The following is a 27,907-nucleotide window of genomic DNA, read 5'->3' as shown; positions in this document are numbered from 1 at the left end:
TGAATTTCAAGTGCTAATTGATCCAACACACATTTGGAATTTGCTTTCTTACATAGATTTGCATTCTCTCTCAATTTAAAGGGTTATAAAGGTGCACAAACAGAACAATAATAGCCATTCACAAGGGAAGCTAACTTGTAAAACAGAACACAGATCTCACTAGGAAGACAAGTATTGCTGGCTGGAGCAGAAGATTCACTCAATATCTGCTAATAATTAAAAAACCCAACCAAACCATGGGGAACAACACTCAGAGATTGTAATTGAAAATTTAAAAGCAAGAGTAATTACACAAATAGATTAACAAGGGATTTGCATTGGTCATCACCTGGAGACTTTCATAGCAATGTTTTTTTCTATAAACATACACTGTAATTCAACCACATATTAGGTTCAATAGCACTCACGTCATTAATATGAAAAAACAGCTACCTCGAAAACATGACAAAAGAGTGACATGACTTGTCTGGTCTGTTATGTAAGCTATCATACAACTTCTTATATTGACACTTAACACCTGTTCCACGGATGAAGAGTGCAGGGTGTCTAGCTAGAGCTATCTGAAGTTACAGAACTACATAATGGTTGAAGTTGGAAAGGACCACCAGAGGTCATCTAGTCCAACCTCCAGACTTAAGACAGGTTACCTAGAGCACGCTGCTCAGGATTGTGTCCAGACAGATCTTGCCTATCTCCAGAGAAGGAAGGAGACCCCACAACCTTTCTGGACAACCTATTCCAACACTCAGTCACCCTCACAGTTCAGGTGGAACCTCAAATTTCATTTTATACTCACTGCCTCTTGTCCTGTTCTCTGGCACCATCAAGAAGAGTCTGGCCTCATCCTCTTGACACTTTCCCTTAGGATACTTACATGCATTGTACGTGTGCAAGTATCTGTACACCCTGACCCTCCTCTTCTCTGGGCTGAACAGGCCCAGTTCCCTCAGCCTTTCCTCATACGAAAGATGCTCCAGACCCTTAATCATTCTAGTGGCTTCTCATTTGACTTGCTCCAGGAGCTCCTTATCTCTGCTGTACTGGGGAGCCCAGAACTAGATGCAATACTCCAGATGAGGCCTCTCCAGGGCTGAGTAGAGACGGAGGATCACCTCACTTGACCTGCTGGCAATGCTCTTCCTGATGCAGCCTGGGGTACTGTTGACTTTCTCGTGCACAATGGCACACTGCTGACTCAGGTAGCATTGATTTTCTCAGAAGCATGGGGTTTCCTACCTACTGAATAGCCTTGGAAGTATCCCGTTCAAAACACACCAAGATTTCTCATACCTTCTGAAATGATGGCCTGAGAATTTATCACACGCTAGCTACACATCTGAACTCAGTGCTACAGTCTATGTATTTTAAATGTTACTCCCTGCAGTGTTCATGAACAAGCGTCCAAAAAAAATACAAAATGTTTATTCAAGATTTAGAAGAAATGCATCTGAAGAGGTAGAACATTTCCCATATATTAGGGAATCACAAGAGGTGATAGCACATTTCCCAACCAACATGTGCTACTTGAAGAAAGTATTTTCAAAGTAGGGTATTTCCACTACTAATTACAAGGAGTAAAAACGACAAGTGCTGAAATGTAGACATTTTAATTGAGATCACTGCTATTTTGTTAAAGACAAACAGTCCAACTGCTGATAGCTTCAGAACAAACAGTCTGCTGAGGGTTTAACAGCTTATAAGCCACTTTGTGGCTTTTGTTTGAGCACATGGAACTCCACATTATCTCTGCAGACTGTTGATACAGATTATATATTCATACAGTGCACACCTAACAGGTTTTCTGATATGCTGGTATTTGAGACCTGATTTAAATATGAAGCTTGACATGTAACTTAACTGGGGCCTCATCATGAGAAAACCTAGGACTCGCTGTATTAAAAAGAATTTACCACCACCATTTCTTAACTAAACCCATAATCGATCATAAAAATCTAAAATACTTACAAATATATCAGTGACAGCTTTGATAGCCTTCTCTTTTCTTTGCATAAATTCACCATCCTGCAAGACATTAATGGAGGTGATTAAAAATACCAGGAACGGAGACTAAATCTCAGACACTGTAATGAGTTTAGCAAACTAAACTGCCAAATAGCTTCTAACCAAATTATCTGGTGAAATGTTAGTGGTTTCCTCTAACACAGAAATTTATTTACTTCCCTCATCAGATGGGTGGTAGATGTTTAAAACTGTATCCAGAAATACAGTCTTTCTGCTTTCTGCTTATAAAGTACCTGACACAAATGCAACGCCAGCCCACTACCAGAGTCTCAAATAATTCCTACACTGTGAAGAAATGAACTTAGGCTGGATTTAATGTGGAAAAGAAAAATTTCCCCTACTCTTATTTCAGTTTCTAAGCATTAAAAACAATAAAAAAAAATATTATCTAAACCACCCAAAGCTAATAAAATCCAGCTGTCTTTCCCAGCACTAAGTACATCTACCTTTAATGCTGTTACTGAACTAGAAACAAAACTTGGGTCCTAGGTTTTAAATATGGAATTGCCTTGGGGTATGCATGAACAGAACTGGTGACTTTGCACTAAAAGCACAAACCCAAGCTCATTCTAGCCCTTCTCCTACACCAAGGAAACTTGTATCATTACTGCAGAATAGTAGGAAGAAAGGATCACAACACTGTTCTAAGCATGTAATTTCAAAACAGGTGGTATCTGACTATTAGAAGAAATGTTATTAAGGTATCACAAATGGTGTAAAATTACTCTTACCACTACACTTTTAGATAAAACTCTACCTATCACTCCTCTGGCAATTATATTTTAAAGAGACAAATGTATTTCCTTTTAACCCAAACCTGTCCCTCTCTGTCTTTCCTCAAATTCAGTTTTTGAATGAAGATTTTTAGGAATCTAGTTTTCAAGAACAAATTTTAGGGTTTGGATACAGGGAGACAGGAGATGACTTTGAACAGTCTAAAACAAAACCCAAGTTGGAGAAAACTGACAACACATCAATTCTCATTTAGCTTGATCAGCTTCTTCACAGCATGCCAGGTGTTTTCAAACACATTTCAGGCAACATAGCTCCAGTCACACAGGCTGTATACTGCATAGAGCTCTATATCCACTCCAGAAGCAACCTACCTGGCATGTCAGACTGACAGAAAAGTACCAAATATTGCAGAAAAACTAAGGCAACTATAAAGCAAAAGTTAACCAGTATCTATGAACTCTCTCTCAGAACATTTTGAATTTCTACATGGATTCCTCTAGAACTGATTATGAAAACAAAAGCAAAGGCAGATCTGGTATACTGGGCTGATATCAGAGCTGTGAAGCTGGTACTGCACCTAAGCATCTGACATAACAGAAACAAGAACTGGTTTAATCTTACCTCAGGTAGTCTATGAGTTTTTTGAAACTGTGATATTGAGTAAGAACGGATATAATCTCCCATTTCTTCCCTTGTTTCTATTGCACGTTTTACTAGCCACTGGAAAAAAAGAAAGTTTGTATCAATTGAAAGGGGGGGAACTAACAGCAGCAAATATCAAACTACTGCATAATTGGTTTTAATTCTTTTGTATGATAAAAGCTAAAGGCACATTTTAAGCACACAAACAAGAACATTTATTTGTAAACATGGTGATTCAGAGATCTACTAACAAAGTGCTTCAGTATTAGCTATTTCATAAACTTCATATTTGCTCTTCAATGTACTAAAAATAAAGCATAACCTAAGAAACCATGTTTTTTCTTATAACCGGTTTTACATTTAAAACTCTAAATACCCTTGATCTTGCTGGACAACAGCAAACCATACAAACCTCAATGAGCCATACTGTTCACACCACAGTGGGATTCAATAGTCCAAAGAAGAACAAACTGCCTTCCCTTATAAACTCATTAGAGCAAAGCTTGGTATCGCCCCCAGAAACCACTTTTCTAAATGTTATTTGTAAATAGTGTATTGCAAAATTACTTATTTTGTTGCATGATTTCCCCCTTTTTAGCTTGCACAGTAACTTCTCATATACTGACTTGCTTTTTGCATTCTTATTATTTTTGTTTTAGTAAGTATGGAAAGAAAATTCTATTGTGAATTTCAGCTATTAGGAATTCTTAGTTGACAAAATCATTTATAAACAAAAACATACGAAATCTTCTCAAGCATAAACAAAATTCACTGGAATTTTGCCAAATGAATTACTGTAATCCAAGTATTTGTATCTTCAATAAATTCATTCCAAAAAAGAAAAATGGAGAGTATCTGTGGAATAGAAATGGATGTGGGCCACTTTAAACATTATTCTTTTAGCCTGCATCTTTAAGAAAGGAAAAAACCCACAAGATGTACCCTCAAAAAAACCCAAAACCTGAAGTGCCCTCCCAAAACTCTGAGTTGCATGAAACATTCTAGCAGAAGACATCTACTACTTAACCTAAAAGTATGTTTTTAAAAAGTACATTTCATCACACTAAGTAGTTATATTAGCAATAGTATTATTACTTGTTAAACATTAATAATGTTAATATAAAAAATAATGTAAATATGAAAATACAGAGTAATACGTAATATAGAAAAATACACAGTAGTTCATGAAACAAAGAAATGTTAATTTTCTGGCTTTTTCTTTTCATCTGTACCATGGAATAGCCAGCATACTTCACAACTAACCAGACCAGGAATTCAGCTGTACCAGTCTGCACAACATACATCTTCTTCTACATTCAAAAAACCTCAAAACTCTACTGTACTTTAAAAGCTATTGATCTTGTAGTCCTACTGGGCAGGCCATACTGAATAAATAAGAAATCTCTCAGTACTGGGAAGCATTTCGTTTACAGCACATACACAAAAATGTGTCTACATGCATACAGGGTTCGCAGTCACAGAATGCTTGAGGCTGGAAAGGACCACCGAAGGTCATCTAGTCCAACCTCCCTGCTCAAGAAGGGTCAGCTAGAGCACATTGCTCAGGATCGTGTCCAGACAGCTCTTGAATATATCCAAGGAAGGAGACTCTGCAACCTCTCTGGGCAACCTATTCCAATCATCTCTCACTACTCCAAAGAAGCCCTTGGGAGCATACTTTAAAACAACAGATATCCCAGGTGGCTTTTATATAGTCTGTGGGCTTTGTCACAGTCATCCTCCTACAAAGCAAGCTTGAACTGTTCATAGCACCCACCTCTATCAGCCTGAGTGGGAGGAGACAGGCTGAAGCTCTACTGGAATGTGAAGCAATTAGAAGTTGAACAGAAAATGTTCTTGGCTCTCAGTGCCAGGACCCAATACTGAACCTGTCTTGTATCAGTCGTTCATTATACTCTGACATAAGACACCATCTGGAACATGATCTCATCTCACTAATCTTGGCTGTATACCAGGTAGAAGCCAATATAGCTAGGTTATGTGCATTCCTATGATTCTTTTTTTCTATTACAGATCACTTACTGTTTTCAAAAACGGCAGCTCCACCATGAAAATACATATCTTCAAGCCTATGAAATGTTCAAGAATAACCATGTCCGTATAAGAAAAAAAGACTTCTTCTGACATCTATGCGACCACACAAAAAGCCACAAAAGACTGAAGTACATTTTAAATAATGCTGGAGAAGATAAATCTTGTGGGCTGTTGACAGCCCATGCAGGAGGTCACATAAGAGATCAGATCAATCTCAGGATCCAAGTTTGAACCAGCAACTGTCTTCTCTGCTATAACCATGAACCCCTGGAAAGTGAGGGGAAGATGATGACAACGAGAGAAAACGCAGACTAGTAATTAACAAAGCACATCTGAACACAAGTTTGTGTACATTCTTTTCTCCGGGAATATAAGCAGAATTTACTAGTAATAACAGCACCATTTTTGGCTGCTGAAATCTGTTTTTAGTGTGTATATATATATATATATATACACACACACACACACACACACACTCTTTTTTTTTTTCCTAAGTTCTGCTACAGTCTATGGCAGTGAGCCAGCTCAATCTAATATTCTTCCTGTAGGGAAGGATTAATTCCTCCCATCATGTTCACCACTCTAGTTTGCACAGTGCAAGAGCTTTTGGGACACAATGCCAGGTAGATGAAAGAGATTCTGTATTATTTGGGGACTGATTTGAAATTTACAGTTAGTAAGTGAAATTTTGAATTTAACAGGGAATTGAGTAAAATGTCATTATCAAATACATAAATCCTACATGCCATAGTGTGGTCAGTCTATTATAGCTCTTCTATGGTCTTTTTCAGAAGACAGTATACTAGTGACACCAACAAGTTTTCTTGAAAGCCTCCTTGAGTTGGGATGAATAAGGAACTAACGGTATCTGAAGCAGGCAGAACTTTACAGGGACCTATCAGAAAGCCACAGTTTCTAAAAACAATCCTCTACATACAGAAAAACTAAGCTCATCAAGAATTCTTCACCAAGTTTGGGTTAGATATACCATTTACTGGCCAGCTACGGAGAGTCAATGCCCTGAGAAATCCAGAAGCTGATTTCTTCCCTGTTCAGAATTAATGTTTTGCCTTTCCAGAGGTAAATATCCCAAATAAGGATTTTTGATCAAGCAGGTCAGAGAATATTTCATGTTCTCACTTTAGCAGAAGAATTATTCTTCCTGTGAAAGAAATCTTGTATTTGATAAATATAACCATTCATTACCACCAAGTGACTAGGGCAAGAAATTAACATGGGCTGGATTTTTATTATTTAGGAAATTACAAGTTTAGAAGTAAAAACTCACATTAACAAGATACAGACTTTCCACCTTAGGCAGCCTCAGCACAGCTTGAAAGCTGTGTAACAGTAGTACATACCATGTAACTTTATGTGGAGAGCGCCCTTACCCTGGGCTTCCCCCAAAGCCCCTTAACTAAAACGTTACAAGAAACGGACAACAGGAAATTTTCCCACTTCTTATGAACTGGGATTTATATTAACATCTTGGTAGATCCTTTCATAGGCAGGAGGTAAGGAGATATTTGATGAAAAAGAAGCTTGCTTAACAGTCTTAATTTTCCCTATTTATCAAAGTTAAATTGTGTGTGCTGATGAAAGTAAAACAAAACAATGATAATGAAATACCAAGGATTCTCAAGATACCACACGTAACTGGAACACATCACATGTTAGCTTAAACCTTAATAAAATGGGGAACTATGAGCATGCATATGGCCAGTTCATGGTGCTCAACTGACACACAGTTAACAGGATCACATTATAGAATCATAGAACAGTTAGGGTTACAAAGGACCTTAAGATCATCTCGTTCCACAACACCGACACCACAACTGAACCATATCACCCAAGACTCTGTCCAACCTGGTCCTGAACACTGCCAGGGATGGAGAATTCACCACTTCCTTTGTGAATTCTGTTCGCTGGCACTGTTCCAGTGCTTCACTACCCTTACAGTAACCTAAACTTCCCCTGTTTAAGTTTGAACCCACTACCCCTTGTCCTATCACTACAGTCCCTAATGAGTAGTCCAGTCCCAGCATCCCTATAGGCCCCCTTCAGATACTGGAAGGCTGCTATGAGGTCTCCACGCAGCCTTCTCTTCTCCAGGCTGAACAGACCCAACTTCCTCAGCCTGTCTTCATACGGGAGGTGCTCCAGTCCCCTGATCATCCTCGTGGCCCTCCTCTGAACTTGTCCTCAACATAAAAAGGACATGGAACTGCTGGAACACCAGAACTGCACACAATACTCCAGGTGAGGCCTCACAAGAGCAGAGCAGAGGGGCAGGATCACCTCCTGCGACCTGCTGGTCACGCTCCTTTTGATGCGGCCCAGGATATGGTTGGCTTTCTGGGCTGCAAGCACACACTGAAGCCGGCTCATGTTCATTTTCTCATCAACCAACACCCCCAAGTCCTTCTCCACAGGACTGCTCTGAATCTCTTCTCTGCCCAACCTGTAGCTGTACCTGCAATTGCTCTGACCCAGGTGCAGGACCTTGCCCTTGGCATGGTTAAACTACATAAAGCTGGCATCAGCCCACCTCACAAGCATGTCAAGGTCCCTCTGGATGGCATTCCTTCTCTCCAGCGTATCAAACAAACCACACAGCTTGGTGTCATTGGCAAACTTGCTGAGGGCGCACTCAATCCCACTGTCCATGTCAGCGACAAAGATGTTGAACAAGACCGGTCCCAACACTGATCCCTGAGGGACACCACTCATGTGGTGTCTCATTACCATCATCCTCATGGCCCTCCTCGTGACTTGCTCCAACAGCTCCATGTATGTTGAGGACACCAGAACTGTACACAGTAGTCCAAGTGAGGTCAGAGCAATTTATTTTTCCACTCGTACAGTTTTAGAGTGATACAAATGAAGGATCAATTAATCTTAAAGAAAAAACCTCAGCTGGCTTCTGCCTTATTCATATCCTTTTGATCGAGTGACTATCTGCATAACTTACTCCATAAGCTTAAATACAGACTGCGAGATATTTGTTCTGTTTTCTAGTGTTGCAAAATGGACTATCAGATTCTGAAACAAGCTTAAATTTTAGGGGTTTTAGGCAGGCATTCCATTTTTGCAGAATCTGACTCCACTTCAAAAAACGTAAAGCTTGGTGTGTGTTTTTCTTAAATGTCGATCAAACAACACATAAGAATTCCATCATCCGTAATGTCACTCAATTCTTTAAAAACATTAATTTAAACTACTTCTCTGTAATTATTCATTCCAAAGTTAAATAAAGAGCCGAGTAATACTACATATCTTCGTTAATCTCTTTATGCAAAGTTTTTTTAGCTTTTTTCAGCAAGGTATTGAAACATCACAAAACTATTACCTGTACAACGGGAAATATATGAATGAAATCCAGTCCCTGGATCTGATGTGGTTCCAAACGATGAGGACACTTCATTTTTGGCAATACCGATACAATTTTTTCGGTTAAGGCACTACAATAAAACAACAAACACACGCATGTATGCTACCATTTTCTCTTGTAAGTTACAAATTATTTTTGCAAACACAGTTAGAAGTTAAAAGGTTCCCTCTAGTGGCTTCCACTGTACACAGCTGCAAAAAGCAATCAAACTTCCATTTAGAAAATAGATTTTAATTCTACTATATATATAGTTAGTCTGTGAAGTGGTGATTAAACCCCTAGTGATTTCATTTATAGTACTGCACACAAAATTTTAAGATCTGCATGCCTGATGAGATAAAATACCTATGTTAGATATATCTACAGACACCTTTGTATATTATAACATACATGAAGAAACACTAGCTTTAAGAACAGTTCTACTAAGTAAATGATATGCACTCAAAGAAAGTCCAGAATCAAATGAAGGACTTAAAAATTTGTTTGGCATAACTCCCCAGATATACCTTGATGTTACTACTGAAATTTTGAGGTTAAATATATATTGCACCTAAAAGCTAAATACACAGCATGCTTCACAGTTTTGAAGTGAGTAAAACTGAATTTGCTGGCAATCTTGTTCTAACAGCTCAAGTAAGAGCTGGTAAAGCAAAAGGATTACCCTAACACAAGGGATTCATTTACAAAACCATCAGACTGCTTCCACTGAATCCCTTATAGGGCAAGCTATTTCTCTATTTCTTTGTTGCCAATATTGTCAAACACATTTGTAAAGCAGGTGTCAGCACAGAGGACGAGCACTTTATTGGAAAAACTAAAACTACTTTTCCATGAAGGAAAAAAATTAACTGGCCCAATACTGACTTCAGTGACATTCAGTACTGCCCAATGTACAACTAATATTCTATAAGAACAAAGGCGAGCAAGACATGAGGCACAGACCAAAGTCTAGGAACAGAGCCTGAAAAATTATACTTCTAAAGAGAAATAAAAACCTTGACATAATTCTTACAAGGCAATAGACGCAAGATTCTCTCCTAATGTATGCTTCCATGTTTATTTCCAACCCAGCAATTAAATAATAGGACACCATCAAAATGTCTTCAGAATAATACTGCGAAAATACAACCTAACTTTTCCTTATCTTGAGAATATCCAGAAGCACTGAGCCACCACCAATATAAACATTTTAAGGACATCAAAACAGCCTATACTTCCACTCAGAACACTTTAGATTTACAAAAAAAATCATTGTTGCTGTTTTGGGAAAGAAACCTGATTTTTGTTTTACTAGTTTTGCATCCAGTTAGCTGGAAAAAGAACATTTTGAGAACAACTTAACTATTTCCTACCTTGCTGTTCTTAAGAGTAACAAAGATGGCAATTACAAAAACTAGGCAATTGTAAAAGCCACCTTCAATCCTAGTCTGCACTTAATGCTTTATGTATTTAGTCATTCATGATGATTTAATTGTCTTATTAGAAATCTTTATTTATAATGTGCTACAGTCTTGCCAATGCTAAATGACTTTAAAGAAGGCGGCACAGAAGGACGTTATTTTTAACTACATTGAGCAAAAAGCTCTCTTCATGTAACTGTAACTTGACAGGCTAATCTTATTTCCTGCAAATTTTAATTATGGCTCTTTTGTCACAGAAATGTATAAAGCAATAATGTAGTTTAGAATGTATTTCCTTTCTCATCATAAACAACATTTACAACCTCCCTAATACAGGAATTAGCTATCTTGTGAGCAAATTCCATGCATAAGAAATGAATCAATCAAATACGGTCTCATTGGGTCACCACAAAGAAGGAACTCTTCCTCAGTAACTCTTTCAGAAACAGTGTCATGCTTTAAATTGTTTGCTGATGCCTACAACTATAAAGGAAAGCCATAAAGGAAAATCAGAAGTGTAAATAACAGCAACACTGCAGACAGAGACATCAAGGAAGATCTTTTAATGTTGTACTCCAGTTTCCAGCAGCATGGTCTCCCTCTGCCCTTTGTTTTGGCTTCAGCATCATCCCCTTGTGCCAGCACAAGCATCTGTACAGCTGCATAAAGAACTGGATCCAGGAACTGATTCATGTTGAAACTATATATTTTTTTTTGGTAGGTTTTAATCTGGATCAGTTCCCAATCCAGTTCAAAGTACAGCCCCACAAATACTTTCACTACTTAGTACGGATATAAGAACATGCAGCACAGAGGGAAACAGCACTGTCTTTTTTTGGAATAAGCTTCTTTCTGGTTCTAGAGTTTGTGGAACTACAATCTGAGAAATCCAGAAACAAGTGCAGTGTTTTACAAATAGGTAGTCTTGAAAAACCGGAAACTTGGACTAAAATTTTTTTTTACAAACAAGCAAGTATCAGCTAACTTTCCCCCCACACCAGCCATTTCTTTTCCAAGAAGAAAAAAAAACAAAAAACCCCCGCCACACCTACCATTTAACCAACTTACATTTTTTGACCAATAGTAGAGTTTTCCTGAAACAATAAATCAACATCAATATCAAAGCTGCAGGTAGTGATGCACCACGTCATGCCACCTACCACCTACCAAAGGACCAACAGCATAGTTAGTTCCATTTTAATTTGAAGAGGTAAAACCAAGGTACACCTTAAAGGCTTTATTTATTACAGAAACTACAGCTTAGTACTTTCTCCATTCTCAGTATTCTTACATGGAGACTAAAACACACAGAAAGTAGACAACTTCTACATATAATACACATATACAAGATAAAACATATATAGAAAAAACAGCAGTTAGTGACATTCTAAATTCCTCTCTTACCTTTATGCTAGTTTTGACACAGTTTTCATTAAAAAATCCAAACCAATAGATAAAACACAACAGTATCATAAATTACATGATCTTTAAAAAGTGACTGTATAAAAATTTTGTCAAGGATCATAATTTCTGTATTCATATATTTAATTTTTATATATAACCATTGCTACTATTATTCTTTGCTTGCTAATATAAGCCACACCAAATGCTAGGCATAGTATCAACATTGCAATGAAAACCACCAGCTCTGCAGAAATTTCTATTTCAGGCGCTATTCCTACAGCTACTTAGGCATTTTTAAACTCCCAAGCCATTTCATCAACTTTACATAAATTACATAAATATTTAAAGACAGCCTGCATAAACATATGCAAGTTAACCTAAATGTATGCAAAGGCAATCATAGAAATAGGGATTAAAGTGTGGAATAAGTTACCAACATCACACAGCAACTTAGGGTGTTTTATACAAGGTTTTGTAACACATTACCCTTCTCATTACCCTCTGCAACAGTTAACCAGTACCCCTTTTACACTAGCATCTAGATTATTTTCAACAGCAATTCTCATTATTGTATAGGTTGGGTATTGTCATGAAAAGGTAACTTTGCAATTGTATTTAGGCAAGTATCCACCTGATGCATCCATTTCTACACATAAATGCAATAATATTACATCCTAAGGTGGTCTCCTTGGAACTACTTTGTGTCTGTGCACAGTCTCCTGAGCATGTAAGGTCAGTAATGCCAAGCAGTTTGAAGAAACTAAAATTGCACTGAAAAGTACAGCTGTGCAATGATCAAAGAAATAGCAGAAAGCAGAGAGTCTGTTTCAGGGTTGCTGTAGTTCTGTGTTTTCAAACCTTGGTTCAGGAATTTCTCAAGAGTCAGCACTCAAATGATTCAGAAGTCTCTTTTCGACCTGAACTTTGCTCACTGTAAGTATCACATACTTCCTTTCTAGGACAATGAAAGGTTAATGTACATAACATTCTAAAGATACATAAAGCCAGCCCAAAAATAATCTCACTAGGCTAACTCTTCCATTCTTAAACAGACCTCTCAAGACAAGTATTTCCTCGTTTCTTACTAATATTTCTTTTTAAAATTACCATTCTATCTCCAATTATCAAGTCTTTCTAGCTATTATAACTGGAGCTGAGAGAGGGGCAAAACTCCCCATATATAACTTCGGCCATAACACCCTAAAAAAACCACACCAGCAATTAGTTGCATCCAGTTGTCTCCTTTAAAATAGGCCTTGTTACACAAAATTGTTTTTCAGACTGAGCAGTTCCTATCTGTCTGAAACTGGGTCATTTGCAGAATTATTTACATAGAAAAGCCTCTTATGTTGCAAGCGTCTTCTTCTTTAAAGTCACCTAGAACTGCTAAACTACCCAGCAAAAGAAGTCTAATCCTCAACTGCTAAACTACCCAGCAAAAGAAGTCTAATCCTCATACACTTAGGAAATTAAAAGAAATACCGCACTGGTCTCACCTTATCAAAGGGTGATAACCCTTTGATTCTGGCTCGAAAATACCCAGCGGCCACCAACAGTTCCAAAATTTCAGTCAACTTGATGTTTTGTTCCTCATCTTCTCTTGTTTCAACCTGACAAACGAACAACAGAACACTAATTAACTGTTTCTCTTTCATTCTTTCCATTAATATTTTCCAAACTTTATCTTAACACAAACCATATATCAGGGAAAAACTTTACTTCCATTAGCAACTGGGTTGTTAATTTTAAAGATGTTAAAGAAATAGGTAATGCATTTCTACATGGATTTAACAACACTTTTTTTCCACCCAGTTAAATACTTTAATCTGCTTTCGCTGTTCAAACTCCTGGTCTACTGCTTGCCTCCAGCTAGACAGACTGCTACTATTGTTATAAGACAATTTATTCTCCTTTTTGCACACTTGTTTCAATTTCAGGGTTCACAAAATCATACACCTTAATTTAACACTTCTATAACTTTTTTACAAAAACATGAGGAGAAGTTCATGTGGAATTCCACTTTTTGGGTAATGCAATTTTAAGCAAAGTGCACCAATAACAAAAAAGTAAACTCTGATGAGCAGCCTGGATAGTTTCAGTGCTCCAAAGCCTTATCAGCGCAGCAAGCCTGTAAAAGCACTTTTGTCCCCACGTTACAGGATGAAACCCTACAGCTCCAAGAATATATACGACTTACTCAGACCAAACACCTCAGACCCAGACAAGAGAGACATCTAACAGGGCTTCAGGTCTCCCCTTCAAGGCTGCAGAGGTGCGCGCGCGCGCGCACGCACACCACACACCACCATCCTCTTCCCCAAAATCTTTTCGACAGCCTCCTCCTCTCCTCTCCTCTCCCTCGGAAATATGTAAAACCTCGCAAGTGGGGACAAGGAAACGCCATGGTGCGCAAGAAGTGACCAACACAGGCGCTGCCCACAGCCCCACAGGCCCCCCCCCCGCGGGAACGGGGCGCACAGGAGCCCGGCTCCCCACTTCTCGAAGGACCGCCCTCACGGGGCCGCGGGCCGCACGCGCGGAGGGCCGAGCCCGCTCAATAGCCATGACCCCCGGGTTCCCGGCACAGCACCAGCCGGCGGGAAGGCGAAGAGGGGAAGGAGCAGGCAGGGAGTCCGGGGAAGCCAGGGCAGCGAGGCCGGAGAAACAGCGGGCGGCCGCGCCTCGCCAACGCTGCTCAGCCTAACGTGAGGGGCGGGGGGAGAGGGAGGCTGGGGGAAACGGCGATACGGTACCTCCTGGGGAGCCTGGTACTCCTGTCCCCTGGGGACGACCATCGCCCTCCGCCTCCGGCAGCCTGCGCCCGGCCACTCAGCCTGTCACGTCCGCTTCCCCCCTGCCGCCGCCGCAACGCCCGGGCGAAGAGGTGTTCCCAGCCAGAGACTGCCGGGTTCCCCCGCCCCCGCTCAATGGTTCGCCCGCACCCTCCCTGCGTACAAGCGCATCCGGGCCGTGCCATTCACGACCAAAGGGGTGTGGGGGAAGGAGGGCGGGGGCTGCGCGGCTCCCCGGCGGCTCATGTGACTGACTGCATGAAGCGCAACCGCCGGAGAGCCGTCCCACCCTCACCCACCAGTGCCCGCGGGCGGCGGCCCTGGGCGCTTCCCGGGTTACCCCCGTGCCCGCGGCTGCGCCTGGGCCGCGGTGGCAGCGTCCGCGCACGGCCTCTTCCCGCCCTGCGGGCACCCACTGGTGCCGGGCGCCCGTCCTTCTCTTTTTATCTTTGGCAAGAGGACCTGAGGCCTCGCACTGGCACGGAGAAGCAGCTACTGAGTGCTCTATGACCTGAGAGATCAGCCTCGTGACCCACAGGGTGCCGACACTCCTCCATAGCACCTGGGTTTCGCTTGATCACCTAGCAGCTGAGGGGGATTTAACTACGTGTCTCTGTCCTGCACACAGACCCCATGCTCAGGACCCTTTGCGCCCCCTTAACATGGTTCTACCTCAGCCTTGGGGCAGCAAGCGTGTTTTCGGGCCCATGTATGAGGGTAGCGCTGTTGGGAAGGTGAGCACCTGTTTGCCTTCAGGGACCAGTTATGCTGGAGCCTGGCCTCCCATCGCATCTTCACCAACTCTAGCAAGCCCTACAGCATGATGAGTGTTCATTGGTAGTGCCAGTGTTAGGAAGGGATGTCTGTGCCTAGACACCATTTGGTCACTAACACCTGTAAAATTACACCAATGCACAAGCATTTATTGGGTGATCACAGTCTGGTAGTGAACTAATTCACAGCTCAGCAGCAGGGTAAACTTTCTTGTCAATGTGTCGTGGTTTAAACCCAGTCAGGTAACTTGTTCACTCACTCCCAGTGAGTGGTGCCGAGCTGACAACAATCGAGGTCCGTGTCCGTCTCACCCCCCCCCGCACCGGGGCTCTCCCCTTCCCCGCTCCCGGAGGAACGGGGAGGAGGATCGAGAGAGTGCAACTCCTACGGGTTGAGACAAGAACAGTCCAGCAACAAATCACCACCGCTACTATCAGCTAAAACAATGATAAGGGAAAATAACAAGGGAAGAGAATACGATACCACCGGCCAAGAAAGCGAGTTCCACCCGGAAGCCCCTGTCCTTCCGGGTAACTCCCAGTTACCCCCCACCCCGGGCATGACGTGCTGTGGTATGGAATACCTCCCCGGCTAGCCCGGGTCAGGCGCCCCGTCTCTGCTTCCTCACAGCTTCCCCTCCTCCCTGGCAGAGCATGAGCCTCACAGAGTCCTTGGTCAGGGTAAACATCACTTAGCAACAACCGAAAACATCGGCTTCACCAACACTGTTCTCAAGCTAGAAGTCAAAACACAGCACTGCACCAGTTAACACAAAGGAAAAACATGACTGCTACTGCTGAACCCAGGACACAATGACAGCTTCGGAAATAACTGACAGAGGTCTCTTTTCACACCTGCCCCATGTGTTCCATTTCTAGGCTCCTGGCCATTATAAAAAATAAACTGTGTAAGGCTGTGGCTGGAAACATCTCAAAGAGGTGAAGAAACAAGCCACGCAAGAGCATTGTTTCCATTCGTTGAAGGGCAGCGGAGCATACCCAAGCCAGTCCACACCAACTGCTGCCCTGACAGAGTAATCAAAACAATAATAATAAAAGCAAAAATATGCCAGGCTGGCCCAGGCTACGTACTGGTGTAACGACAGGCCACGTCTTAATTAGAGTTGCCAAAAACTGTTATGCTGCCCCACAGGCTAATATGCTCACAAGAGCAATGCTGCTTTCTGCTCTTTGTCTTCCTTCTCACAAAGAACTGTATGGCTCTAATTTGATTGGCATGCAGAGGGAGACTTAAACAAACAAGGAAATAAAAAACAGGGACGAGAAGAAGGGTTGAAACAGAAGAGTGTTAGGAAGGGATGTACATGACCTTCAGACACAGTGGCCAGCACAGGTTATAAGATAACTACTGAAAAGAAACATCAACTTGTAAAAACACTTCCTGAGCCGTGATATGGTCATAAGACTCTTTTTCAAAGCAACACACTAAAGAAAAAGGGTAAATAAAAAGCCAAGGGTAGTATAAACTAGGGGCTTAAGTAGTAACTGAGTATTAGACAGGGTTTGAAATTATATACTTGCAGAAATGTAATAGGTTCTTTTAATTTGCTTTCTGTCTATGCGACCGCAAGGAGTGGAAACATTTTTCTCCTTTACAGTGAAGACTTGAATGTTCCTTCACCTGGTACATGGTTAGGAAATGAAAAGGAAAGACAGGAAAATAATAAAAAAAATGTATCTGTTGTCATTGCAACTTGTATTTGATGACTTGAACCTCAAATCATTGCTTCCCAATACCTAATTGTTATGCAAATTGACCCTGTTATCCAGACAGAGGCATTGTCCTCTATTACATTCAGATAATCAATTTTCTAAATACTAATTAGATTTTAAAATGGTCCCAAGAGGGGTACCATCTAAAAAAGAAAATCCTCCCTTCCTTCAGATCTTTAGATTTTGTGCTTGCAAATCTCTAGCAGGTTCAGCTTTTACTCTCCCTGCTCTGTTTTGATCTGTGAAGGTAAGCAAGCTCTGGTTCTTGGTACAGCTGCTTTGAACAATCCTGTCTTGATTTTTGAATTTCATTAATCTTGACCCCATGAGGCTGGGCTAAAGAGCTTCCTCCCTTTTATTATAACCCCATGATTTTTCTAGCTGTTCAGCCTGGACTTCTGACAGCATCAGACGGTTACAACTGAAAATAGGTTTCAGTGTATCTTTTAGCACATACTTGGTTTTTCTTGTAACAAGAATTAAGAGATGTGGTTAAAACAGCAACAGCAAGGGCTTCACTCTTTGTTGGGCAGGCACAATTAGATGAATAAATAGACAGACTTTAGTAATTTTCCAGTGTTTCTATACCGAGAAGGTCTAAAAGAATCTATTTCCATAAATTCTGCGTGATAGGTAGCGGAAGTATAGCTCCCTGTGCAATGGTCCTTTGCACAGCATATTTTTGTTATGGGTAAAAGTTCTTTTATGTATACCATAAAATGAAGTGTCATGGATAGATCTTGGGAGTAAATGGAAAGAATCCCACTGAATGCACTGGACCATGGACTTCAGTAATGCCATGACTGCATCTTCTGAGTTGTATGTCCAGCTACAGGAGAAGCTGAAGCCAACTGTAGGGGACTGAACCCAGTTCCACAATCAGTTTCAGTTTTTGCATTGTTTTCTGCTGTTCATCTACTGGACAAGCTCTGTTTTCAACCTATTTTGTTGTCTGGCAGCTCCAGCACAGAGATCACTTCCCGATCCCTAATGAAATGACTCTGCCATGACGGTTTCCAGATAGATTTCTGGAATCAGCAATACTGCCAGGAGCCATATCATCCTCTGTGTACATTTATTCTTTTTTTTTTAGTTGTTGTCTTGATCATATCCCTTCTGCTTACAGTTATTCAGCTACTCTTGATCTATTGTTTGAGATGTAGTAGATACAAGGAACCAGTAGGCAACTGCAAATTCCCAATTATCATCACTGAAGTGAGACCCTGCACTGTGAAATGAAAAAGTCACAGACCTGTTACAGTAGCCATTGTGCCAGAGGCTGCATCGAACACACTGATATTTTTTGCAAGGTATAGTGCCATTTCAGCAGTAACATCTAACGTTAGTGATTTTTTAAACATGCCCACTATCACATCCATTGATGACATCTAGAAGGTACAGTCCCACAAAGATCCTATTCAGTCTCACCTCTGAATGATTCCTATTCACAGCATTTAGTAGTTTAAAACGTTCAGGGAGACAGGAAGACATTTTTCTTGAAAATTTTGTTTGTGTAATTTTTATTATTTTTTTATTAAGATTGGCAATGAATATTTTTGGCTCACTCACCAAGCTGTTAGTTTATCCCAAACATACACAAGGCAATCATGAGTAAAACAGGAGGGAGTAATGGATGAGAAAACAGAAGCAGCTCCTGTTCATGGTCACCTTCCTGGTGATGTAGTTAGCAAATGGCCAAGCGATAGTTCCTTTTTAAGCAGAAGGAAAATGGAAAATTTTATGGCCTGTGGAATTTCTAGAGGATAATACAGTCCAATAGTGAAAATGCTGATGTTCTGGTAAAAAAAAACAAACAAAAACAACAAACAAGCAAACAACCAAACAAACACATCATGGTCCATATGACAGAAGTTGACAAAATTGGTGACTGGTCCTCTCTCCAGTTTCATCTATGCAAGCTCTTTCATAGCAGTCTGTCTGAAGAATACGAGAATGTTATAACTAAGTATCTGATTAATACTAAAGTTTTTACCAGACTTCTTTCACTTTTGGTCACATCCCTCAAAGACTGGGGTCAGAATATGCAAGTAACTAGTCATTTGGGGTACTTCAATTTTTGAGAAACTTTACAAGGAGCTTGATTTTCAGAGAGTGCCTACTGTGCCCAATTTGAAAATCAGGCTGCTGAGGAGTTTCTCAGTTTCTACATGGGTACACGTTGCAAAGTCCAGTTAAGGACAGGCACAGTACACCTTGACACAGAGTAATGACTCATAGAAAAGTCTGTTTGGGACAGTGCCATTACACATCATCTCTTCTGAAAGTCTTGGGTCATCTGTAGCTGTCACAGTCAAGAAAAATTAAGCTATGGGAGAATTAAGGTTTTTTTTCTGACATATCATCCATGGAACAATTAAGTAAGACTAGTCATCAGGTCTTTACCTAAGATAAAAAGAAAATGAGAACAGTTGCACTTTAAGTGCATCACACAGTCCTCAATTTGGGCCAGGATATTAAATTTGAGATTGCAGCTGTGATTATGACGTAGCACTGGGAAGATTTTTTTTTTTATTTTGATTTTATATTTAGACTGGGCAAATCTGATTTGGAATTGTTGGAAAACAAAAAGCTCAGGAATTTAAAATATACTTTTAAAAGGTAAAACTTTTCCCAACAGAATCACACTTTAAAATTTATTTGGTGTTCAAAGATTAAAAGTAGAGAGGTTGTTGGATTGCTGGCTGTCTTGGAACAAATCCTTAAAAAGGGGCAGAGAGGCATATATTTTCTCTGTGCCTTTTTTAGGCAAAATATATGGATTTAGACTTTACCTTCTTTGTGTCATAATAGTATGGCACATGCTCCACTTAAAATAGTTGTTAAGAATGAACAGTTAAGTTCTGTGACAGTCAGATAATTTAAAACAGTAACAGACTTCTTACACATACATCTCACTCCCAAGAGAAAGAAAATCTCAAGTGAAGGTGTTTCTTTGGCATTTTCTTTCACGTCAATTTTTGTGAAAGAGAATTTAAAAGGCACAGAAGTAGTAAGATGAACAAGAGAAACTACCAGTGATACAGAGGTAGAAAGGACAGAAAGATAGAGATACAAGATGAACACTTGAAGTGTAACCTTGAAGAGAGCTAACCAAAATGGAAAATAGGCTGAAGGCTGCGTGGAAGGGCATGTGAAGTACGGAACAAAGACATTTCCACTTACTTGATTTCTGTTTTATTCCAGTAAACAGGACTTCACCATTTCTGTGAATTACAATCACTGCATCAACTATTTAAATTTAGAATAATCTGCAGCCTTTTGTGATGAAAAGGTTTGGATGAAAAATATTAACTTTTATAAATCCTCCACCTTCTTCCTATACTAGTGTCTCATTATGGCACTAATAGCAAACCTTTAAGATATCCAGGACTACTCATAAACTGCTTACCATGCAGCTTGCCTGCAGAAAAAAAATTAGCTGTATATTTTCTGGGTAGACATCAAGTTTAACTTGAGTAATTTAAATGTGTATATGTGATTTGAAATGAAACAGTTTCACAGAACATTGTTTTTCAGGAATTTTAGCCTGACTGCAACTAAACCCTAAATGAAGAGCAAATTTTGCTACTGTTCACTCTACTCCCTCCATCTTCAGACTGCTTTTTAAGCAGTAGACTCTGGCATATTCCAGAACTGCCATTAGGAAAACCTATCTTTTTAAGAATCAAATCTTGCAAAGGCACTTTGAAAAATGGTGGAAGAGCACCATCTGGTGACATTGGGCATATCATTATATTCTGCTGCCATTAGAAAATATATTCATGATGTACAGCCTGTGTTTTGGAAAACCTGTCTAAATGTGTTTTAAAATGTTTTAATTCATTATTCAATTGTGCATAGGAGTACAGGAGTGAACTTCCTGAAAACAAATCTTAGCTGACAGTGACCCTATCTCTATTATCCCTTCAATCACTGAGAAGTTCTTGTAATTTGAATCAGACATTTTCTGAATTGTTTTAAGGCAATTTTTTTTGTTTGTTTTTGGAGGCTTAGGAGCAGATTTTATGGGCACCATGAAATGTAGTCCCAAGTTTTATTGCACTGGACATTTCAAGGTTTTCCTGTGTGTGATCCAAGTATTATCTTACAGTGTTCGAGAAACTTGGCTTAACTGTCTTTTCGGAGATTTTCTTTTTCCACAGAAGCAATTATTAAGAAAAATGAATTACCTTTTGACATTCTAGCTATTTGGAAGTAAGGAAAAAGGATGAATCTTAACCTGACTGTTATTTGCAAATCATAGCTAATTTCAGCACAAATTGAACCTGAATATGGTAACAAATAAAATACATGATTTTTCTGAATATGTTCTTTTTTCACAATGATGATGGCAATCATTTTATTACAGTTCAATAGCAAGTTCGTGTGAGTTTAGTTAGGAATTATTAAAAGCAGTCAGAAATTATAGTAAGCTTAGAAAACACGTTCTGGAATTTTAGACTGCACAGAACTGTTTTTCTATGGCTGTGGTTTGTGCAGGCTAACTCACACTTCAAAAGCTTTGCAAAACTCTTAAACCTCAGGGAACCTTGCCAAAAATTAGATAAAGGTCAAGAATGTGAGAACCATGGAAGTTATTAACTGTTACATGGGACTCAAATGTACAATTCATGAAAAACATATAATTACCAAGTTATTTTAAAATTTGTCATATGAACTTGGTCCACATGTTGAGTTAATCTTTTATTTAATAAGATAATAAAGCATTACATCTTCAAAGTGGAAAGACGATAATTGGAATGTCACTTACCATAAAACTGTGCAGCATGTCCAAGTAAATCTCCACATAGTGTATGGTGATTATCCTGAAAGAAAAGTGATATGTCCTGCTTCCTCCTACCACCTCCCACCACTTCAGCCTGTGATGCCACTAGAAGTGTTAAGTTTGTTTCAACATTGAACACACTGGAGTACAAACACTCAACTGGTAAGTCCACTGTTTTGTACAGTGACCAATATTGAGGAAGGCTGCAGTAGTTGTTGAGTTGGAGAAAAAATCAATCATACTAAATGATAATTCCTGAGGTCCATTGCTGCCCAAAAGAATGAAGGAGCTTTAGCTTCCAATTTGTACAAGACTTCTAAAGCTTCTTACTTAGAGGGCAAGAAGTCAAAAACAGAAGGCAAGAGACACACAAGTCTAGAAGACCCAGATTTTAGCTCAGTTGTTAAAAAGCCACCTTGTAGGGCTACATTCACAGTGAAGGTTCATCACATTCAGTGCTCTCTGCAGCTTGGAAGAAGCTCTTGTGCAGAGACAATAGCAGGCTAGATAGATTGATTCATGATAGCCTTCTGTCCTTTCTAATGGAAAGACCAGATGCCCATTGTGACCAGAAAGGTGTGTATTGTTTACAACTGAGAGGCAACTTCAGTGGGGGTTCTTGCTTTTAGAATCAGATATCTGCAGTTCAGTCTTGCAAAGACCTAATGTGACATACCAGAAGGGGAAGATTTCTCCTTGGCAGATTTATGTGATTCAGACAAGATTATTTCCTTTTCTGTGTGCCACAGAGTGATACCATTGCTATTATCTTGTGCGTATAATGTCAGTCATGTGGCAACTTGGTTTGGAAACAGCCATGGATTGATGCTCTCTTTATATTGCATATCCTGCTTAGCTGCAGTCTTAAAGGTATAATATCAACTATCAGTGCTGCTTGTTTTTTTCTTTTTTTTCCTTCACAATTGTTATCACAAAGGAATTAACTGGTTTGAGCTTGGATCTCTTTGAATTTGTTTTGATGCTAATTAAAGGATGGGCCATTTAAAAAAAGAAACCTTCTCTTGGGATTAGTATCAGTGTTATTAAACAATGGACATTAAAAAATCAGTATCCATAAATAATGTAATCAACTTAAATCAGGCGATTTAATATATCTAAATCATATATCAATATGAAGTTTTTTTCTATCTGCTTTTGAGGGGTTTTACACCCTTGGAGATTTTTTTCTCCAGCAACCACAAAATGAAGAAAACCTTTCTTGTTTGTTCCTTAATTAAAACAGAGATTTTCATCTAATCTCTTGATTCTGGGAGCTGGGCTTTAAACAAACATCATATATTGCAAGGCCCATAATAAAAATGCAGAGAATTGGCAATGCCTTATTACACAGCTTCACATCCTTTGTGCAGGGCCACTTAGGACTAAGATTTACCTCTAAGGTTGTTAGCATTTTTCTTATCAGTCAACTCAAAAGCAGCAGTTTGGCTGACTCCAGTGACTGTGTTGGATTTTTTAATAGTTCAAGGCTAATGAGGTCTTTTTGTTGTAGAATTCTCCCAGCAATTTCTCCACTGTCTCCAGTAGTTCATATTCTTGTGCGTTTGAAAAGATGGAAGTAATGTTTGGAGTTATAGTCCATATCCCCAAAGCATGCTCTTTTATCAGTGACTATGCCTTCTAGAAACTGAAGATGAAAACGGATGACTTACTAACTTCCATGACTTTTGAAATTAGGAGAAAAGTTCCTACAAGTACACAAACACCTGGGCTATGCCATGCACCGTCCAGTAGAGTTGGTTCAGAATGGTTATTAAAATCACTACTCATTCACAAAGCAAGTATTAAAAGCTCCAGTAAGCTCTGCTTCCCACTGCTGCTGCCTTCTTTCTTGGGATTGGTGTTACTTTTGCTTAGTATATATAAGAAGTAGATGTTCAACTACCTCTTTTCTCCTAAATCTGCTTCAATGTAGGGGTATAACCTCTTCCAGCTTCCTGTCACCTGGCCCTGCTTTTAGAACGCATTGATACTCCTTTAGCACTGTACCCCTGGCTGTGATGACCTGTGGTTGCAGAGGCATGTTGCTTCTCTTATACAGACTTTTTGTAAACTAGAATGTCACCCTGTAAAACTGTCCATTCCCTGAAGGTGGACTTAGCAGATATTACTTCCTTTCACTTTGGAAAGCCTAAGGGTGGTGGGAAGCTGAGCAGCAAGCACTGAGCATTGCTATACATCAGCAGTTCAGCACAGGTCATGTGGAACAGCAGTGACTGAATCCAGTAACTCCTTCTAAGGGGGAAATGCAGCTGCCTCCTTTAATTCAGGGACTATAACTTCCACAGAGTGAATAATTAACCTTTTGCCTTGACTATTGTTCTACTGAGCTTAAAGCCACTTCTCTGTTTCAACCTGTCCTGGCTAGACTCTCTCCCAGTTCTTTTTCTACTGCAGATTTAAAGAAAAATCTGACAATGCCTATTCTTCTTCATCAGTCTCTGCTTCCCTAGCTGACTGCCTTGTAGTCAATCCTTTTGCTATACTTCTCACTTTGTATAGCAGAAAAAAAATGTGCAATTTTTTGATTTAGAAAGTAGGATGAAATGAGCTGCATATGCTCTATCAGAACATCATATCAGGATTCGCCTGCCTTTATGTCTGGAAGTGTATATGAAGTGAAGCAGCATGCTTCATAGTTGCTCAGAGAAAACAGGTCTGTGCTGATCTGTGAGAGAGAAAAAAGCAAAGTCTGCTTTCAGTGAGACAAAGTGAACTGGAAGTTCCAAAGTGAGATGGCAATCAGTGGCTCGGATGCCATGCAGTAAGACAGAAGTCTTACTGCCAGTGATTTCCCATGAACTTGCCAGCAGAGGCAGAATTTCAAGTGTTGAGCCAGATCTGAAGAGACGCTGGTTTGTGAAAGTCTACCTGCAAATATGCTGGGTGGTTGTGCAAAAAAGTGCATGTTCACAGGAGAAACTCCGCTTGGTTCATAGGAGAAACCAAAGAAAAGAAGAAATGCATGGTGAAAGAGTTAGAGTCAGAACAGTTATTTTAAACTTATGGAGACAAAAAGTAAAATTAAAACCCCCCCCATATCTCTGACCTTTTTTCCTTGGTCAGCTCTAGACCAACCTCTTTCCAAAAGGTTTTACTTAACTCTTTCAAGAGCATTTTGTTCCATGTCTCATACAAAGGTTTTTCAGATGATCTGGACATGAGTATGACTGTTAATACATTCTGACCAGCAGAATGTACTCTGGTGCTAACAGGTAACCCAGTGCTGGATATTTTTTTTTTCATGCAAATCTAGTTGCCCTGAGGGATGTTGTTCTACTTTGGGAAATGGCATGTTGAGGTTTCATTCTGATACTTCTTCACTAAATTCCATATCAAATTCACTCCATTTATAAGGCAAAATAAGCTTTTTCTAACGGCCAGGCCTGCACTTAACAGACTATCTGAAAATTGAGCTACATTTTTTCACAGCCATATAGTTTGTAATTTAACTTTGATAGCAACAGATGTTCTGTGATCAGGACTGAACTGCAATTTTATTGCTAGGGCATAAGAGGAGATAGACAGACTGTATCTTGCTTTTTCTACCACTATATTGATTATCAAGCCTTTTAGTAATAAAAAAAAAATAAAAATCAGAAAAGGAAGGAGATTGTAGGTGTTGCTGTAGGGTAATCTGCTTCTGACAAGAGCCTATCCCTGACACTGCAGAGTAAAAATATACTGTTTGTAACAAATGTATATAACTGTATAATATCATTTACATTTCAAGGCCACCAGATAAATTATTTAAACACAGTATTTGGGTTAATCTTCAAGTAACCCTTCTGTAGTAGTATTTTTGCTGAAAGCCTCAGCCAGAGTTTACTGAGGCTCCGGCCTCAGTAAGGCTTTTTACTCCAGTAATCCCTTTACTCCAGTAAAGGTTTCTGTTGCTTTATACTGAATCAGGCCAAAGATTTAAGTCATTCAGTCAAAGCTGGATAAATGTACATAGGAAGTAATGGAAAATATCATGCATTTACATATTTCCCATCTCTAACTGTACCCATCAATAGTAGAATATATCCCACTTTTAAGATCTTCTCCATAATCAAAGTCTACTTTTTTTTTCAATTCATAGACTTCTTGTATGGCCTTGATTTTTTGTGCGTGCAACCTATTACCCATAGTAAGCGTACTTCTATTTGTTAAATACAGTGAAAATGACAGTATCAATAAATTGGACTGGAAGGAACTATCTGACATACTGAATGACAACAGCTGATGGTCTACCTGGTCTGGTCCTCTCTTCCTAATAAACTGCTGGTGCTTCCATTTCACAGAATGAGAGCTGTTATAATTACTTTTTGAGCTGTTCTTCTAAGCTAGGTGGAAAAGATGGGATTTTTCAGGATCTGTCTGAAAGAACACAGGGCAATAGTGCTGTGAAACAGAGCATGAGGAATGCTTTCTCTCTAGACCAAAAGAGGGAAGAAGATGCAGAAGAGAAAACATGCACAAAGAATGCTGGCATTAGTTAGGTCCATGTTGCTGTGTTGCTGGAGTCTTCACAAGATGTGAGGGTGATAAAATGCTCCCTTAGGCAGGGTATAAGCATGCACTCAATAGCATCAAGCAGCAGTCTGTACTTCCTTTGGCTTCCTTAGGGTTTAGAAGGAACACAGCATCTCCTAGTCTACTGGAAGAACTCCTGCCAATGGTAGTGGCACCATAGTGTCCTGTAGGACACAAGACTTATGGTCAAACATCTCCCTCCTGTCCTTTACAGCACAATCAAATGTAGAAGAGTTAGAAGTGATATGGCTATCCATACCTGGGCACATCACAGATACGTTCTGGGCCTGCAGTACAGCTTCCCTTCTTTAACAGCAGATGGCAGTAAAGTTAAACAAATGGTGGCAATAACTCGAGAAAATGTTCCGCCGGCTCACAGAGCTCCGTGCATATTCAGACAGTGCAGGGTTCATTTCCAGTGTCCAGATCACCCGTGGCACATTCAGGTAGCAGAAAATATTAATTTATCCATAGCTGTTTGTAATCCAAGTCGTGTTTATTTTGTTTGTGATGTTCCTGGTCAAAGAAACAGGAGAACAGATAGAATCTATTACTATTTCTTTCTTACATCCATATTTAAAACCTATGCATAGCTGAACAGATGAGGATGAAGCTCAGTTTCAAGTGAGTAAACTTTTATTCTTTATTATGTATCTTGTGCTACATCTGAGAGAATGAAGATACATTACCATGGGTTGCTTTAAAACTTTTATAATGCCTTTTTTTTACTTCCAAAAAAAGTGTGTGAAAGAGTTAATACCAGTTTAAAGCCACAAGAGCAACGACATTGAGAGTAACTTTTACAGTCCTACCTTACACTTTAAATTAATCTCACTTCTGGTAGAAGGACAGGAGAGGGGGATGTTTGTTTTCCAATTTTCAGTAGGCAAATGATGATGTCAGTATATTTGATTGCAAGTTTTAAGTTCCTCACCTAAAGTGAAAAACGAATGAAAAGATATTAGAGATATCTACTTAATGTCATTTATATCTTAGTTCCACAGCAGTCTCATGAAAAAACCAAGGCTTTGTGATTTCCCATCAGATGCTAGACCATCAAATAGAGTATCTATTTCTCTTATTTACAGCTCAGTGATTGATCCACCTGAGGAAACACAGCACGACTCTCTCTCCATTATGTACCAAGGTAATTACTCAATCCTGTATGATTATGCAAAGCATTTGAAGAGTGCCTTGCATACCACACTCAAGGCCCAGATCTTAATTCTAAAACCAGTTCAAGATACTAGCAAGCTCTGGCTAGTCCTCAGCTATTAACAGCGATAATCTGAATGTCAATACTGCAATAGCAGAAGGAGAGGAACCTTTCTTGTCCCCCTCTTTTGGACCATTAATGCTCTGCAACACAGACTTGGCTCAGCGGTTCTATTCCTGAGGTATCAAGCCAGTGGAACTGCTCAGGAAAGAGAGGGCTTCAAGGCTACTCTCAAGAGTTTGATTGCCCTTACTGTAGTAGAGATATATACTGTAACATATTTTCTTTTCAAGCTCATATTTACATATACTACAGTCTTAATATGCTTTTAATCTTCCAGTTATAATTGTTGGTTAAAAATTGTGCATGACGCCCCAGCAGATATATTTATAACAAGCAAGGGCACAAGTCTCAATCACTT

At 39.7% G+C, this 27,907-nt stretch overlaps 1 protein-coding gene across 1 annotated transcript in view; it reads right to left on the bottom strand.

Annotated features, from left to right (window-relative positions):
- Nucleotides 1–14,687, bottom strand: part of CCDC93 (coiled-coil domain containing 93) — a 52,129-nt gene extending 37,442 nt beyond the window's left edge. Inside the window, exons 1-6 of the mRNA XM_061479309.1 lie at nucleotides 14,403–14,687; nucleotides 13,146–13,259; nucleotides 11,314–11,408; nucleotides 8,804–8,915; nucleotides 3,379–3,477; nucleotides 1,966–2,022 (exon numbers count right to left, since the gene is read on the bottom strand). Of these exons, the coding sequence (XP_061335293.1) occupies nucleotides 1,966–2,022; nucleotides 3,379–3,477; nucleotides 8,804–8,915; nucleotides 11,314–11,408; nucleotides 13,146–13,259; nucleotides 14,403–14,444 (519 nt within the window). The 5' untranslated portion in view covers nucleotides 14,445–14,687. The remainder of the gene's footprint in view (nucleotides 1–1,965; nucleotides 2,023–3,378; nucleotides 3,478–8,803; nucleotides 8,916–11,313; nucleotides 11,409–13,145; nucleotides 13,260–14,402) is intronic.
- Between the last annotated feature and the right edge of the window lie 13,220 nt (nucleotides 14,688–27,907).

Source organism: Pezoporus flaviventris, unplaced genomic scaffold (genome assembly GCF_033815535.1).
Source record: "Pezoporus flaviventris isolate CSIRO_AGI_PZ_B2104156 unplaced genomic scaffold, CSIRO_AGI_Pfla_v1 ptg000001l, whole genome shotgun sequence".
NCBI classification, from domain to species: domain Eukaryota; kingdom Metazoa; phylum Chordata; class Aves; order Psittaciformes; family Psittacidae; genus Pezoporus; species Pezoporus flaviventris.
This window is presented reverse-complemented; position numbering and strand designations above follow the sequence as displayed.